The following is a 14,059-nucleotide window of genomic DNA, read 5'->3' as shown; positions in this document are numbered from 1 at the left end:
AATGTGTTATGTACAGTTTGTGCGATACGCACTTATATGGATATGACGAGGAGCCTCAGGAAGAGCGATCAGCTGTTCGTCTCCTGGGCCAATCCCCACAAGGGGATACTAAGCAACGCCTGTCACACTGGGTGGTGGAGGCTATTGCTTTGGCTTACTCGTGTCAGGGTCTGCAGCCGCCTGCGGGTCTGTGTGCACACTCGACTCGGGGTCTTGCCACATCCTGGGCTTTGTTCAGGGAAGTGTCTGTTCAGGACATCTGAACCTCCACAGTTGAACCTCGCCCCTCACGTTTGTCCGCTTTTACATGCTGGACGTTTTTACTGTCCTGATTTACCACTCGATAAGCATGTCTGCACTACGGGAGTTTCTATATCCCATAGTGAGACATCTCACAAAATATTATGAAATAGAACTTTAGGTTATGTATTTAACCCAGGTTCTATGGGTACTATAAGTGCGATGTCTCACCAGACTACCGTTCTTGCTTGAACGAGGAGAAATGGGGCTTATTTTGAATGGTGCGCGTCTGTCCGTGTCCTCCTTTTATAGGAGGTTGGTCACCCCCTAGCGGACGGACGTGCTTCACCAGCCAATCACGATTGGCAGATTGAAATAAATCCTTCTGAGGAATGCAGACAGAGATATAGAACCAGGGTTATATAAATAATCTGAAGGGACAGAAATATCTACAACTGATTTACACAATGATTCATGTTTTCGCTGTAATTTTTTACCTTCTCCTGAGGGCCAAATTAAAACCTTTAAAGGGCCAGATGGCCCCCAGGCCTTGACTTTGACACATGTCAAAGTCAAGGCTCCAAATCACACAATGCAATGCACATAACTTTTTCGAACTAAAAAATTGCATGACCATTTGTTAACAACCTGTTTGTTTAAGATGGAGTCAAAGACAAACTTTTGAGCTATGACATTTCATAAATCCGATCAAAGGACTAATGAGAACAACTTTTGGAACACATTTTAAAATGTGTTATATGGTTGAACATCTTTAAAATATTCTTTCCCTCCTCAAATGCTAGGCTAACTATGCTAGTCATATTTACAACACTAATCGTTTTGTAAAGATGTAAAAGATGAGCACATTCACTAAAATCACCCTAAAAGTAGCTTTCCAAATAAATTCATTCCTAGGGGCAGAAACAGAACAAATGGGGAGCAGCAATTTTTGACTGGCCGTATCTGCTGCAGGTAAACAAAAGTGTTACAATAGAAAACAGAAAAAAAGGGGAAAAAAATCAATTAGCAGTGATGAAATGAGTGTAAATAGTTTTCTGTTTGAGTGAGAGAGGGATCGTGATTGTGAGTGCAGAGATTACAGAAAAATGACTGCAAACAGTCATTCTGAACCTAAAAGAAAAGCATAATTCAACTCTAAAACTAAATCCAAAGTTAGAGTTTTTAACTATTCATGGGCTACTGAAAAAGAAGCCGTTTCATTTACCAACACTTACCAACGCCCATTGTCCACCAGATGTCACCATATTCAAGGATGTGCAACATTCTGTCATGTTAATGTGGCCAGATGTGAGGAAATATTCACTTCTGGAAGATTGCTTTGCAGTTTATGCCGGTCACATTTTTAGGAGGAAAATTATCTTTAAAACCCAAAAAAATAATTAAAAGCTGCTGAGACACTCAGAGCTGAGAGAAGCCATAAAGAAAATCCATTTCAAATGAAACTGTTGTTTTTAGTAAAATCTCATAATATAACTCTACAGCTCGACCTAAACCAGAACAGATGTCTTTTAAATAAGAAACAAAGCTACAAATACATTAAAGGAAAGGTCCCTAAGTATTTATTTTCCAATGCACATATAAAACATATTAATAACTACTATAAATAAATAAAATACATTAAAAAGCAAAGCTTTGAAATACTTTGATGTGCCAACATGTGCTTTAGATTCAGCTCCTGCATCCCACGATTCTCAGCAGAAGTAAAAAGACGGATGGCTGGAAGTTAGAGTTTTATATCGTATAACAGACCATATCAGTGCAAGTGATGAAATACAATGTTAACACACTTAAATAATGCCTGAAGGCAAATACCACAAACCACGTGAGGTGTATGAAACCCAATCTACATCATAGTGGCAGCACTGAGTACAGGCAGGTGATGCTGAAGAAGTTAAAGTTTATCACATATTCACACCAAAGAAAATAGATCCCTACAAATCTGGTCTAAATGGAAAAAAAACTCTTGGTATTTCTTCATTACAGATTTAACAATGTGTATAATCTGTTTTTTTGGGGTGTTTTTCTGAGCACTTCTCTGATGCTGCTATGGGATAAAAAGTCCATAAAATCCAAGTATTTGTTTTTTCTGAGTTCTTTAAGACGGAGCTCGTCTTGCCTCGAGCAGCTCTCCATCAACAGCTGGAATTCCATCACGCTGCAGAGCACTCAATGATGCACGAAACTAGAGCTGCCCTGGAAGTGTGAGAGGTGAGCACGGAACGACGAGGCCTTTGTGGAGACCTCAGGAATGTTCCGGCATCAACACTTTGTATGATTCTTTGATGTCTAAGACTGTCACACTCGTTTGAGCCCCAGGAAGCTGCTCTCATAGACACCCTCAACACTTCAGGGAACCTTTTCTTCAAGTTTCAGCTCAAGATTTTTTAGGGTTTGGCAAGTTATTTAAATTCAGAGTTTTTGGCGCCCCCCGCAGTCCAACAGCCCAAGCATTCAACCAATGGTAGCGTTGATGAAATATGAGATTTAATTTAGGATTGAGAAATGAAGATATGAGCAGCGATTTGACAACCAAGGCCAAACTGAATTCAAAACTATAATAGTATTAATACATAAATAAATTATAAATCATAATAACATGATTGTTGTTTAAACATTTTTACTGAATGAGTTAAACCTCTTAAAAGCTGGACATCTTTTCTTATCCTGTATTGTAGAAGTGAATTGCCTTAAAATGTGTTAATATACTGTAAGGATGTTTGAGAATGAACTAAATGGAGAATAAAAACAAGTCTATATACAGTACTTAACTGCAATAAGCATCAAAAATCAGATTGCACAAAAGCAGATTACGTGCATGGCCATGGCACTTAATTGGAGAAAAAAAGCTTTGATATGTAGATGTTGATAAAGTCAATGGTACACTTGAATGGTTCTTAATGAAGCTGTGGATGATTGTAGAAATTAGCGAGAAATGATTACTTAACAACAATGATTACACAACAGCAACAACAACAACAACATGTTGAAAACATTTGACCAAAATGTATGAAAATAAAGCAGGGCATGTGCGTGAGTTCTTTACTGAATCACCTTCACTGTTTTGACAGAATACATTATACATAATCCCTCAGCCTTACCCAGAGGTGGCACACACTACATCAAGGTTGTTTTTTTTAACTGTCTATAACACATATGCTCACAATATTTGCAGGGCTCACTGTTTTTCCACACTTATATAACATGTTGGCAGACATTTTTAATCACAAATTGTTAAAAGAACTCTCACTTTCTTTTTCAAAATCCAGCAATTTTCCTCAAACTTTTCCCACAAAATTTCCTCAAAATAAATAAGTAATTGTCAAAAATTGAAGGAAATGTAAGTGTAGATCCTGCAGGTTACATACTTATATATATATATATATATATATCATTTAAACATGAAAGTGCAACCTTGGGCACATTAATGTTAAAAGTGCTTGTTTTCGCGCCTAAAATCCTTGGCCCTCTTGAGATCAAATTGCTCCATATTTGGCCCCAGAACTCAAATGAGTTTGACACTCCTGGTCTATAATAACACTGCAGGAATACTTTTCAGGTATTAGACTTTGACATTTTATTTAATCAAAAGAAGGAACAGGACTTGGGTTAGTTAAATAAATTTGATTGAATGTCATTAACACATTTTAATAGGCATTACATCATTTATTTGTTGCATTAGCCGTGTTATCTCGTCATTGTCTTTGAGTGATAAAGTTCTTCTGTAATCAAGCGTTATCCAACCACAGTAAAAGACAACTTTGAAATCAAACAACCTTTCAGCCAAAGGACATTATTCCACTTGAATTGCGATATTGTTATGGTTATGATAGGGGTGTTTTGTATTGGTGCACACAGCTCTTGTTCAGCACGTTATTAATAAAAAAGTGTGCTTTTTGTTGTCCAACTAACATCAAGTGTCATTGATGAGAAGTTTGTCCCTACTTATAGGTTTATTTCATATTTATACAGAAAAATGCTTCCTGTGATGACCATTCTTCCTATTGTAATGGAAAATAAACGAATACCCATCATTAACAAGATGTAAAAGTTGATGGTGTAACCATTTGTAGTGGTTTTGAATTTCTCCTTATGTGAGTCACTGTGTGTGAGTTGTGTGTTGGTGCTGCTTCCCTTCATGCCTGCAAAAGTTGTCCCACCAGAGCTGGGCTCCTCTCCTGGATCAGAGCTGATGTGATCTCAGCGAGCCGCAGCACGGACCGCTCCCAGCGCTCAGAGTCCTGTGAGAGACGACAAGAGAACGCTAAGGAGCTGGCCAGCATCAGCAGCCAGTACAAACAGGCCAAGAACAAAGTTAGAGCAAGTTTTCACAGTTGTGAAAACAGTGAGGGTGAGAAACAGCCCAACTCTGAGCGAGTCCTACTACATCAATTTACTATTTCAAATTCATATGTCACATTCACTGTTTTTAACAGTCAGCTAAAATATTTAACACAATAAACATCTCACTAAATGCTGACAGCCATCACAGATTCTGAAGGACTTTCATTACTTGTTTGATGAGTAGATTGAACCATGAAAACATTGAAATTATGGCTCAACAATTGCATCCCTGACTCCTTAAAGGGATCATGCACTGTTTTTAAAAATGTGGCTTAAAACCTTTGAAATGTACTTGAAGATCTATGCCTAACAAAATGCATTATTTAGCAATCATATTAATTTTATTAACTTTAAAATTTGGGACTACTTAACCGCTTCATAACCTGTGTTCCGCCATCTTGAATGAAGCAGAGAAGAAGAGCTCTCCTAAGGGGCCTTAACTTCCACTTAAACAGTGCGCGGCTGATGCTCCGATGGCTGAAATTAAGCGAGTAATCACAGCCTGTTGAAGACACACAAACCCTGAGAATAAAAGTCCTTTTGGTTGGGAGTCCTTCAATAGTCCGTGGTTACTCATGAAGTCATCAATCAAGTGATTTCAAGATGGTGGAAGACAGGCTCTAAAACGGTAAAGTAGTGCCATTTTTAAAAGTTAATAAATGAATATGGTGCAAAATAATGTGTTTTGTTGGGCATAGATCTTCTAAAAAGTACATTTCAAAGGTTTTAGGCCACATTTGTAAAAACAGTGATGGATCCCTTTAAAGCCTCCAAGAATACATTGCATGACAAAAGACAATCTATACAAAGCCAAACTTTGATCGTGCATTTTCTGTGATTATTAATGGATGTGAGATCCGTCTGATGCCCTGCTATGCTTGTTTGGTTTTCATGCCTTTTTCTGCTCCGTACCTTTTTTTTGTCCTTCATCTCCTGCAGACCGTCTGCACTGTTGCAATTTTAATGGGTATCACTCCCCCGACCTCATTTCTTTGGCTCTTTCTGCACATTGTTTAAACCGCAAACCGGGTCCTCACAAAGATTTATGTTTTATGCTCTCACTGTTTCCGAAAAGAACAGATGAGGTTTTTCAATTAGCTGCAAGCATGTGGCAGTGAGCTTGTAGCAAGTATTTCTATTTGTAATAAAAAGTAGAAATAGTGTTTTTAAATAGTAAACTTTTACATTTCATTTATGTAAATCCCTGAGTAAGTGTGCATACGTAAACCATGACGTAAGAAATGACAGCGAGAGAAACATGCTTTTAAACACGCTAATTTAAAGAATAAATGAATGACTAAATGAGTTTTAAACATGATGGAGCCTGGAGGCTGACTGCTTTTGTTGTTACAGTCCAGGTTTTTATGTAGTCCTGTTTCAGCTTCCTAAGTTTCTCCCTCACTTGTTTTGCCATGTGGTGAATCCAAAGAGCCACGTGGCATTTTGCGGTATGCCCGTACGCTAAAGCCAAGTCACTGGACTTTGTCCTAAGCAATAACAAAAATGTGAGGAGCGCCTGGAACTCATTACATATGTCTTTTCCTGTTCAAGTTAAATCACTAACTTAACAAACTATAACCGAATAAGCCAGAAAGTTTGACATGCAGCTGTTTAACTGTAAAAATGAGAACTATCAGTACAGCAGCTGTTTGATACTCATTTCAAACAAACGATTTCATAGATATAATGCAATCTGCCCCGAATGTGTAAGCCAGGTCACAGTGAACCTTGTCTTTAGCAAAAAAGGCGAGGAGTATCTGGGCTTTATAGTTCATTCAACGGTCAATCTCCATTTTGAAATAGTATGAATGAATAAAAATGTGATCCTGGTGATTGATCCTGGCTGGCAATTGATCGCTTCATCCAATCAGACATTGGCTGTAAAGCCCGCCCTCCCAAAGCCTTGGGCCATTTGAAAAGTACACCCCCTCGAGTAGGAGCGATAAAAATGAACTGGGACAAAAAATACTGCCATGGTTCCACCGGCCTGTACAGACATTTCTAGAAAAAGTTCCATATGAATGAGATTGGTCAAAAAACTGACTGCTAATCACTGAATACACAGTTTAACAACATTATCCTGTTATAGGACTGTCATGCAATACTAATGGTGCATTTTGTCCATGTATAATGACACGGCTTTACTACCAGGTAGTTTACTTTTCCACAAGACGGTCTACTTTTGGGTCGTAAGTGCAGTTTTTAAAAGCAGACACAAATATGGACACAATGGATGACGTTGAGGGATACTCTTCTTGTTTTTGGTCTATGGGTGCTTTTCATAAGGATAAGAAAACAAATGTTCTATTTAGGGAAGGGCAATATATAGAAATATTTGATACATCAATATTTTCCTCATATGCTATATCAAATAAAACAATATCGTTTTTATCAATATAGAATTTTATTAAAGCTTACTTATCTCTTCCTTGCAGCAAGATTGCTGAAAAAAAGTTCTTATTAAAGGTCAGAGCATGCATAATCTCTTTCACCAGCATCTGGTTAAAATGAAGTGTGTTAAACTGCGTACTGCAACCCAGACCCTCAGCTTCTTCACTGAAACGAGCCACGCTACAGAACTCACTCACATGCGCTGTCCGTTTGGAGAGGAAAAGCAAAAAGTGTTGCAGGGGTACCAAATCACCAATGATTTGGTCCCAATCTCTTTAGAGCAAGCTGGCTTTCTATTATTCTCTGTATCTGTTTAGTTTAGATGTTACAGCTGTTTTTATTTCATTACATAGTGAAGGAACTTTACTCATTTCAGGATTATTCACAAGTTGGTATTGAGCAGCTGGATGTTCAAAGTGATTTTGACACAGGATCATCTTTCTGGCAAAACTATATTGAGTTATGTTATCATGATTTATAGAAAAAGAATAGATATAAATTTTACTTTATATCGCCCAGCTAGTTCCATTGCAAATAAACACTCCACCAGAGCGTCAGCTGCATTCTGAGCCCGTCCCCAACTTCGTAAGTTAGGTGACAAGATGGCGCCAGCATGTTCCGGCTGCCGTCTGCTGAAACTTTTATTTGTAGCCGCACTGATAGGTATTCTGTGCCAAAACATCACTGTGCTGATAGTATGCGACCGTCAGGCACTTATTGACCTAAATCGTTCACAAGAGGTACGTCTGGGCTTCAACTCTGAGGATCAAACGTCCAGACTTCCTCCTCACTTGGCCTCAGTGCCTGCCTACCTGCTGCGCTCACCTGTTCCCCGGAGGAAGCGTGCCAAAAAACGAGGTAAACATGGTGGACTCCTGTTGAGGATAAAAGCATTCTGCAGATCAAATCCTGGGACTGCTCCTGGATGCAAGTTATCACATGGATTTTGGTGGATTAAACCTGTAGCTCCCGTGCGTCTGGTCTCCGGCTTGCGTCACCTGATGTTCAAAGCGCTGCTCCGAAGACGCCTTCCCCGGCACCGTGGTGTGGATCGATTTAAATAAGCGACAAATAAGCGACCACTGTTGTATTGTATTCAATCTGTCAATCGCACTAACTTGGGTTTTAGTAGGAAAGACGAAACCCTCATCGAGCACTGTGGATATTGTTCCTACTTCACTGCTCTTAAATGTTTTTGACGTTATCGGTCCTTGGGTGGAAAAATTCATAAACCTTTCACTTTTATATGGCTCGGTCCCCAGCTTCTTTATACATACGATAGTGAATCCCATTCTTAAAAAACCCAATCTTGATCCAGGGGAGCCTCTAAACTACCGGCCCATATCTAAGCTTCTAAAATCATGGAGAAAGTGGTGGCTAAGCAGCTAACCTCATACATGGAACAACATGATTTTTATGATAAATATCAATCTGGTTTTCGGTCAATCCACACCACTGAAACTGATCTTCTGAAAGTTTCTAGTGACGTGATGATGGCCGCTGACTCTGGTCGATACACAGTTTTGGTTTTACTTGATCTGACAGCTGCCTTTGACACTGTAGATCACAGTATACTGGTTGATCGAATTAAATCTGAGATGAGATTTTCTGGTACTGTTCTCCAGTGGTTTACATTTATATAAATGGAAGAACTTTTAATGTTGCTATTAATGATGTAATGTCCAATATGTCCAACCTGTCATGTGGAGTAGCCCACATGACAGCCTCTTGGTCGGCTGATCCGTGGTTTTAAAAATGTGTCTTATCATTTTTATGTTGATGATATCCAGTTGTACTGGTCCTTTAATGACTCAGTTTCACTTTTTATCTAAGTGCTTAGATTGTATATCCAGTATCAAAAACAGGTTGTCATCAAGTTATCGCCAGATAAATTCAAACAAAACAGAAACTCTGATTAAAAACTCCCTTGGTGCTCTGGGCTCATCTGTGAAAACCAGCCCCAGAAACCTTGGGGTTGTGTTTGATCAGTCAATGTTTTTGGAGGGACACTGTCGTTAACTGACTAAAAACTGTTTTTACCACCTGAGAAATATCTCTAAAATGAGGCATTTGTTAGCAAAATCTGATCTCGAACTGGTCATACACGCGTTTATATCATCTTGCATTGAATATTGTAATTCTGTTTTCACTTGCTTTAATAAGTCAACCCTAAACAGATTCCAGATTGTACAGAATGCTGCTGCCAGACTTTTGACCGGTGCACCTAGAACATCCCACATCACCCCCATTCTTTCTACTCTGCACTGGCTTCCAGTCAAGTTCAAATAGACAATAAAATCTTAGTTCTGACTTTCTGAGTGTTACATGGCCAGGCCCCTCAATATAACACAGACTTGTTGTGCCCCTACACTTCGGGGCGCAGTCTTCGGTCTTCAGACCAGGGTCATCTAAAGATCCCAAAAACTAAATTTAAAACCCGAATAGACCTGTTGTTCCAGGCTGTGGCCCCCAGACTCTGGAATAACCTGCACCAGTCTCTCCGGGAGCTCAACTGTGTGGACCCTTTTCAGAAACTGTTGAAGACTTTGCTTTTCAGAAAAGTTTTTAGTTAACTGGATTTTAAATTATTTTTTATCCTTTTATGATGATGTTCCTTTGATGTATATTCACCCATGTTTTATTATGCTATTATGATGTTACACTTTTACTAATTTACCCCACAGTTCTGTACAGCATTTTGTGATTTTATCTTCGAAAAGTGCTTTATAAATAAATTACTTACATACTTACTTCCTGTCAACTGCATCCGCTAAAAGGTTAAGCACCAATCATTGCACTACAGTGAGCGAGCAGACACTAAAAATCATGATGACTTGTGGAAAGAGAAATGAAAAGAAAGTTGGAGCAGTATCACTTTGGGGAAATGTACCATGAAGGCAATAATAACACTTGTTTTATTCTTATGAAAACCAGGACTCCAGCAAGAAGCAGCAGAATAACAATATGCGTTGTATAATATGTTTTTCTTAATAAAAACCACTCTCACAAAAATTTAAACTTTGGATCCATAACTTTAAGGACTAAAAACCTTGACTTTTCTAAATGTAACGTGAACCTTTTTTAACTTAATAGCACAAATACCTCACTAATGTAGAAATAACCATATGGCCTGGGATTGGGAACATTTAATTTAAAATATATTGGGATCTGGCTTCCAAAAGCAGTTTGCTCAGCACTTGTCAACAGTTCTGTCCTTTCTCAACCATAAAGTCCAACTCCATCAAGCAGCTCTCAGGACTCCCAGTGTGTGCAGGGTTTTCACACCAATGCGATGAGGTGTAAGAGCGACAAGCATGGAATCGGGCCTGACCGTGAGCAAGAGACCCGAGGTCGAGAACGCCTGGTGCATTGTATGCAAATCAAAGCTGATAGAGAGATTACGATAGAGTTTCTACACATACAGACAAAACACTGATGGAACTGAGCAGATTAGGAACCATATCCTTGATGACGAAGGAAAAATTCTAAATAAATCATAACATTTTCTGTTAATACGTAAAAGAACAAAAGCCAAATAAGTTTAAAAGAAAAAAAGGATTCCAGCATTTTCTTTTTAATCTAAGACCCAAGTCATTGTTCTGTGGCTTAATCAGTGGAGCAAGGCAATGAGGAGATGAGCCAGGACATCTGTTGGCAGTCACCAAGAATGCAACTGAAAGCAGAAAGTTGTGCACAAATTCACTGAAATATGCATCTTTTCATCAGTGATCAATCGGGAGGTTGAAGTGGGAGGCTTCAGATCTGATTGTATTTTCTCTTTGTTTGTCAGATCAAAGCATTCCTTCTGTTGTTATCTTAAAGTTATTACATATTCACACGAAAGATCTTTAAACGTTACAAGATAAATGTGATGAACACAAGTGTAGGAAGATTATCAAGTAGGACGGTGGGAGAGTCATGGCCACTTTAGAGGTCTCCAGCATATCGCAGACAGCTACAATAAATTATTCGAGAATTCTGTTCCATTTAAGTCAGCATTTTAAAAAAATCTTTCACAGAAGTAAAAAAAAAAGTCAAGAACACCTGTCAAGATCAAAGTCTTGACCTGTACCAATAATCGACCCCTTGACGTTCTAAGCCTTTCGGTACATGGCTCTGTGGACAACATTTATAAGTCAAGCTCTTATTTGATTTTGCACTACTTTATGTAGTCACAACTACAACCCGTGTAAACATGAATGAGAAATACTTGGTGCTCGAAGAAACTTTCTCAAACCTTAAAATGTTTTCGGACTGAAGAATTTGAGTTCACAGAGTTTGCTGCTGTGAATTCTTTAAGTTTTCTTGAAAGACATTAACAGAGTTGATTTTAGCTTTGTGGGTACCCTATGCAAGATGTTGTTTGGAGGCCTCAAATTTGCGTAGCTTCAGGGAGAGATTCCTAATTCCATAAATATCCCAGGAACTGCTGAACGATGGCTATCTGTCAATCATTCCCATAATACTTGACCTGACACGCTTGACCTTGGGAGAATTTATCCTAAATTTCTTTTTAAGCATATTAGGGTACATTTCATTCTCCTTAGAAAAGGGTACATTTCATTCTCCTTAGAAAAGGGTACATTTCATTCTCCTTAGACAAGGCAGAGGACTCAGCTTTGGAGTCACCTAGGGCCTCATGGGGCCCTATGTCCACCCAAAGCAAGAAACACCAATCGAAATGAACAAAGACCTCTTGTGAGGCTTAATTTCTCTTCCACACTGATGAGCATTCAGGAGCATAGAAATATGTCTGTATAAAGCCGATTTCTGCTGAACCGTTCTTCCCACAGCATCAAATGAGCTGCTTTTCCACTCTCTTTCTCCATCCCAGCCATACTCTAATAGTGTATGAAGATGGGTAAACCAGTTTGTTTGAAGCTGAATCAATTACACACTGGCAGCAGGTGGAGTGAAGATTTTTGAAAGACAAGAAATAAAAGCTGAACTGAAGGAACAAGTGCGCATTTGAGATTAAACCCACAAGTGAATTAGTGGGATTAATGGTCCTGCTTGAGCTAATGACGTCCCTCACCTGTGCAGCATGAGGAATGAATCATGAGATGTTCCACAGACTTTGAAATATTTCACAACTAAAAGCCTAAGCACAATTGGCAGGAAGATATTTCATTTTATTCCATCGTGGCCTGGTTTGAGATTCTCTGTACCATTACTAAAAGTACGCAAAACTCACTTTCCACTTCATCATGACTAAGTTCTGCAAATCTTCATTTAGAGGGCTTCAGTGCCAAAAGTGTCATTTACATCAAAGGGAAGACCTTCACCAGCAGCGTGTGTCATATTCAATAAGAAAGTCACAAATTTATATCTTTGAAATGCGAAGCTCGTTTCCACATTCAGCAATGAGTCTGCTTCGTACATTATTGACACATCCAATCACCTGCTGGCCACTATGACATTAGTGGAGTTGATTCTGACAGTGTTTACGGTCAAAAAGTCAGAGCGTCAGCAGACACTGTGTGAACGAGTGTGGAGAGGAAAATATAACAGGATACAAGTCACAGATGGAGCTAGTTAAGGGCACTTTGAGAAGCGAACTTTTTCTTGGTTGAGGCTAAAGCAAGATTTATGTTTAAGAATAAAGCTAAAATTGAAAAGTTAAAACTAAAAAAAAACTAAACTTTTTTAATAGTTTTGCAATTTTATATACCGTTTTTAATTCAGTCCCTGTCATTCAGACCTAGTCATGGAGGCAAACACTATAAATTAGATGTTGGCAGTACATTAAAAGAATAATCTGACCTGTTGGTCTAACATCTGCCACGGTCAGAAATAAAGGAAATGTAGACCTTTATTAGCAATTTTCAATATCTGCTGTTGAAAGTCACAAACCAGTTAAAATGAACACAAGCTGAACAGAAACATGGAAGCAACAAGGTGAAGCAGTGTTTGCAGATGAAGTTCACTGAACAGAAAAGAACAGCTATTATGATTTCATGAGTTGCAGATGATTTTTTGCTGCTATGAAGCAACATATGGCCTTATGTCTCAATAGAATAATGTTACTGGTTAAAAAGCGGTGTCATACATATTCTGTGCTTCAATAAACGGCCAATCAGAGGACCAAGTTTGGCAGCTTGGGAGATTTTACCAAGTGCAAACTCAAAAGAACACAATAATTGTTATTGCTCAATTACATGATTTATAAAGATGAATATGGCACTACATAAAAGACTACCCACAATTAATGCATGCCTGAGTTTGATCAAAGTCCCTCCCTATTTAACTTGAAGCTAATCTTATATTTAGATTTTTCAAGATGTAAAAAAAAATAGTGATTGACCATTCATACACTGTTATATTAGTCTAGGCTTCTTGTTCAAATGTTTTGGAAGCTGCTGAAAAATAATTCTGAATCAAACACATGAACAACATGTGTACCTAGATTTATTGCAATCATTTTTGTTTTGTGTCAAACATTTACACCAAAGAAAATGGGTTTCAGATGTTTGGTTTGTATTTTTCTCATCCTGCAGATAATTAGACAAACAAACCTCACTGAAAACCTAAGGAACAAGTAGTCACCAATGTTCATTAAGTGACAGCATTGCCATTTAATTAACATCGACACAAACAATGCTAATCGTATGGCTCGCTGCTCAATGAAAGCAAGATCTTCCAAATCATTTCCATGTGCATACATTTGTAAACACATGAAACAGCCTTGTTATTCCACGCTGACCACAAGTTTAGGGAATGTTAATTCAGTCATTAGCTTCTACTTTTGCTTACTGTTTAAAGGGCGGTTTTGGACCTATTATAAGGCTACAGAACAAGGCAGAGGAGAGGAAAGGAAACATCAGCAAAACCAACAAAAGCAACTATGAAACTGTTTACGCTAATGTCACCATTCAAATGACCTTTTTCATCAGAGAGGGATGGACAGCAACAGTTCTGCCACTTACAGCTGAAATAAATTTACTATGGACTGTTTGTTATTACATACTAAATAACATGTCTTATTGTTAATGCAGCTTTCCACCGCAGTTACGGCCCAATTAATGTCAAAGCACTTGGTACTGTTAAAAGAACTGCCAAGGAAAAC

General features: G+C 38.4%; 1 protein-coding gene across 2 annotated transcripts in view; it reads right to left on the bottom strand.

The window, feature by feature from the left end:
* Positions 1 to 2,279: 2,279 nt before the first annotated feature.
* crppa (CDP-L-ribitol pyrophosphorylase A) overlaps positions 2,280 to 14,059 on the bottom strand; it is a 43,987-nt gene continuing 32,207 nt past the window's right edge. For both annotated transcript variants that reach the window (XM_028471768.1, XM_028471769.1), the window contains one exon: positions 2,280 to 4,499. In XM_028471768.1, the coding sequence (XP_028327569.1) occupies positions 4,395 to 4,499 (105 nt within the window). In that variant the 3' untranslated portion in view covers positions 2,280 to 4,394. The remainder of the gene's footprint in view (positions 4,500 to 14,059) is intronic.

This window comes from Gouania willdenowi, chromosome 16 (assembly GCF_900634775.1).
Source record: "Gouania willdenowi chromosome 16, fGouWil2.1, whole genome shotgun sequence".
Lineage (NCBI taxonomy): Eukaryota > Metazoa > Chordata > Actinopteri > Blenniiformes > Gobiesocidae > Gouania > Gouania willdenowi.
This window is presented reverse-complemented; position numbering and strand designations above follow the sequence as displayed.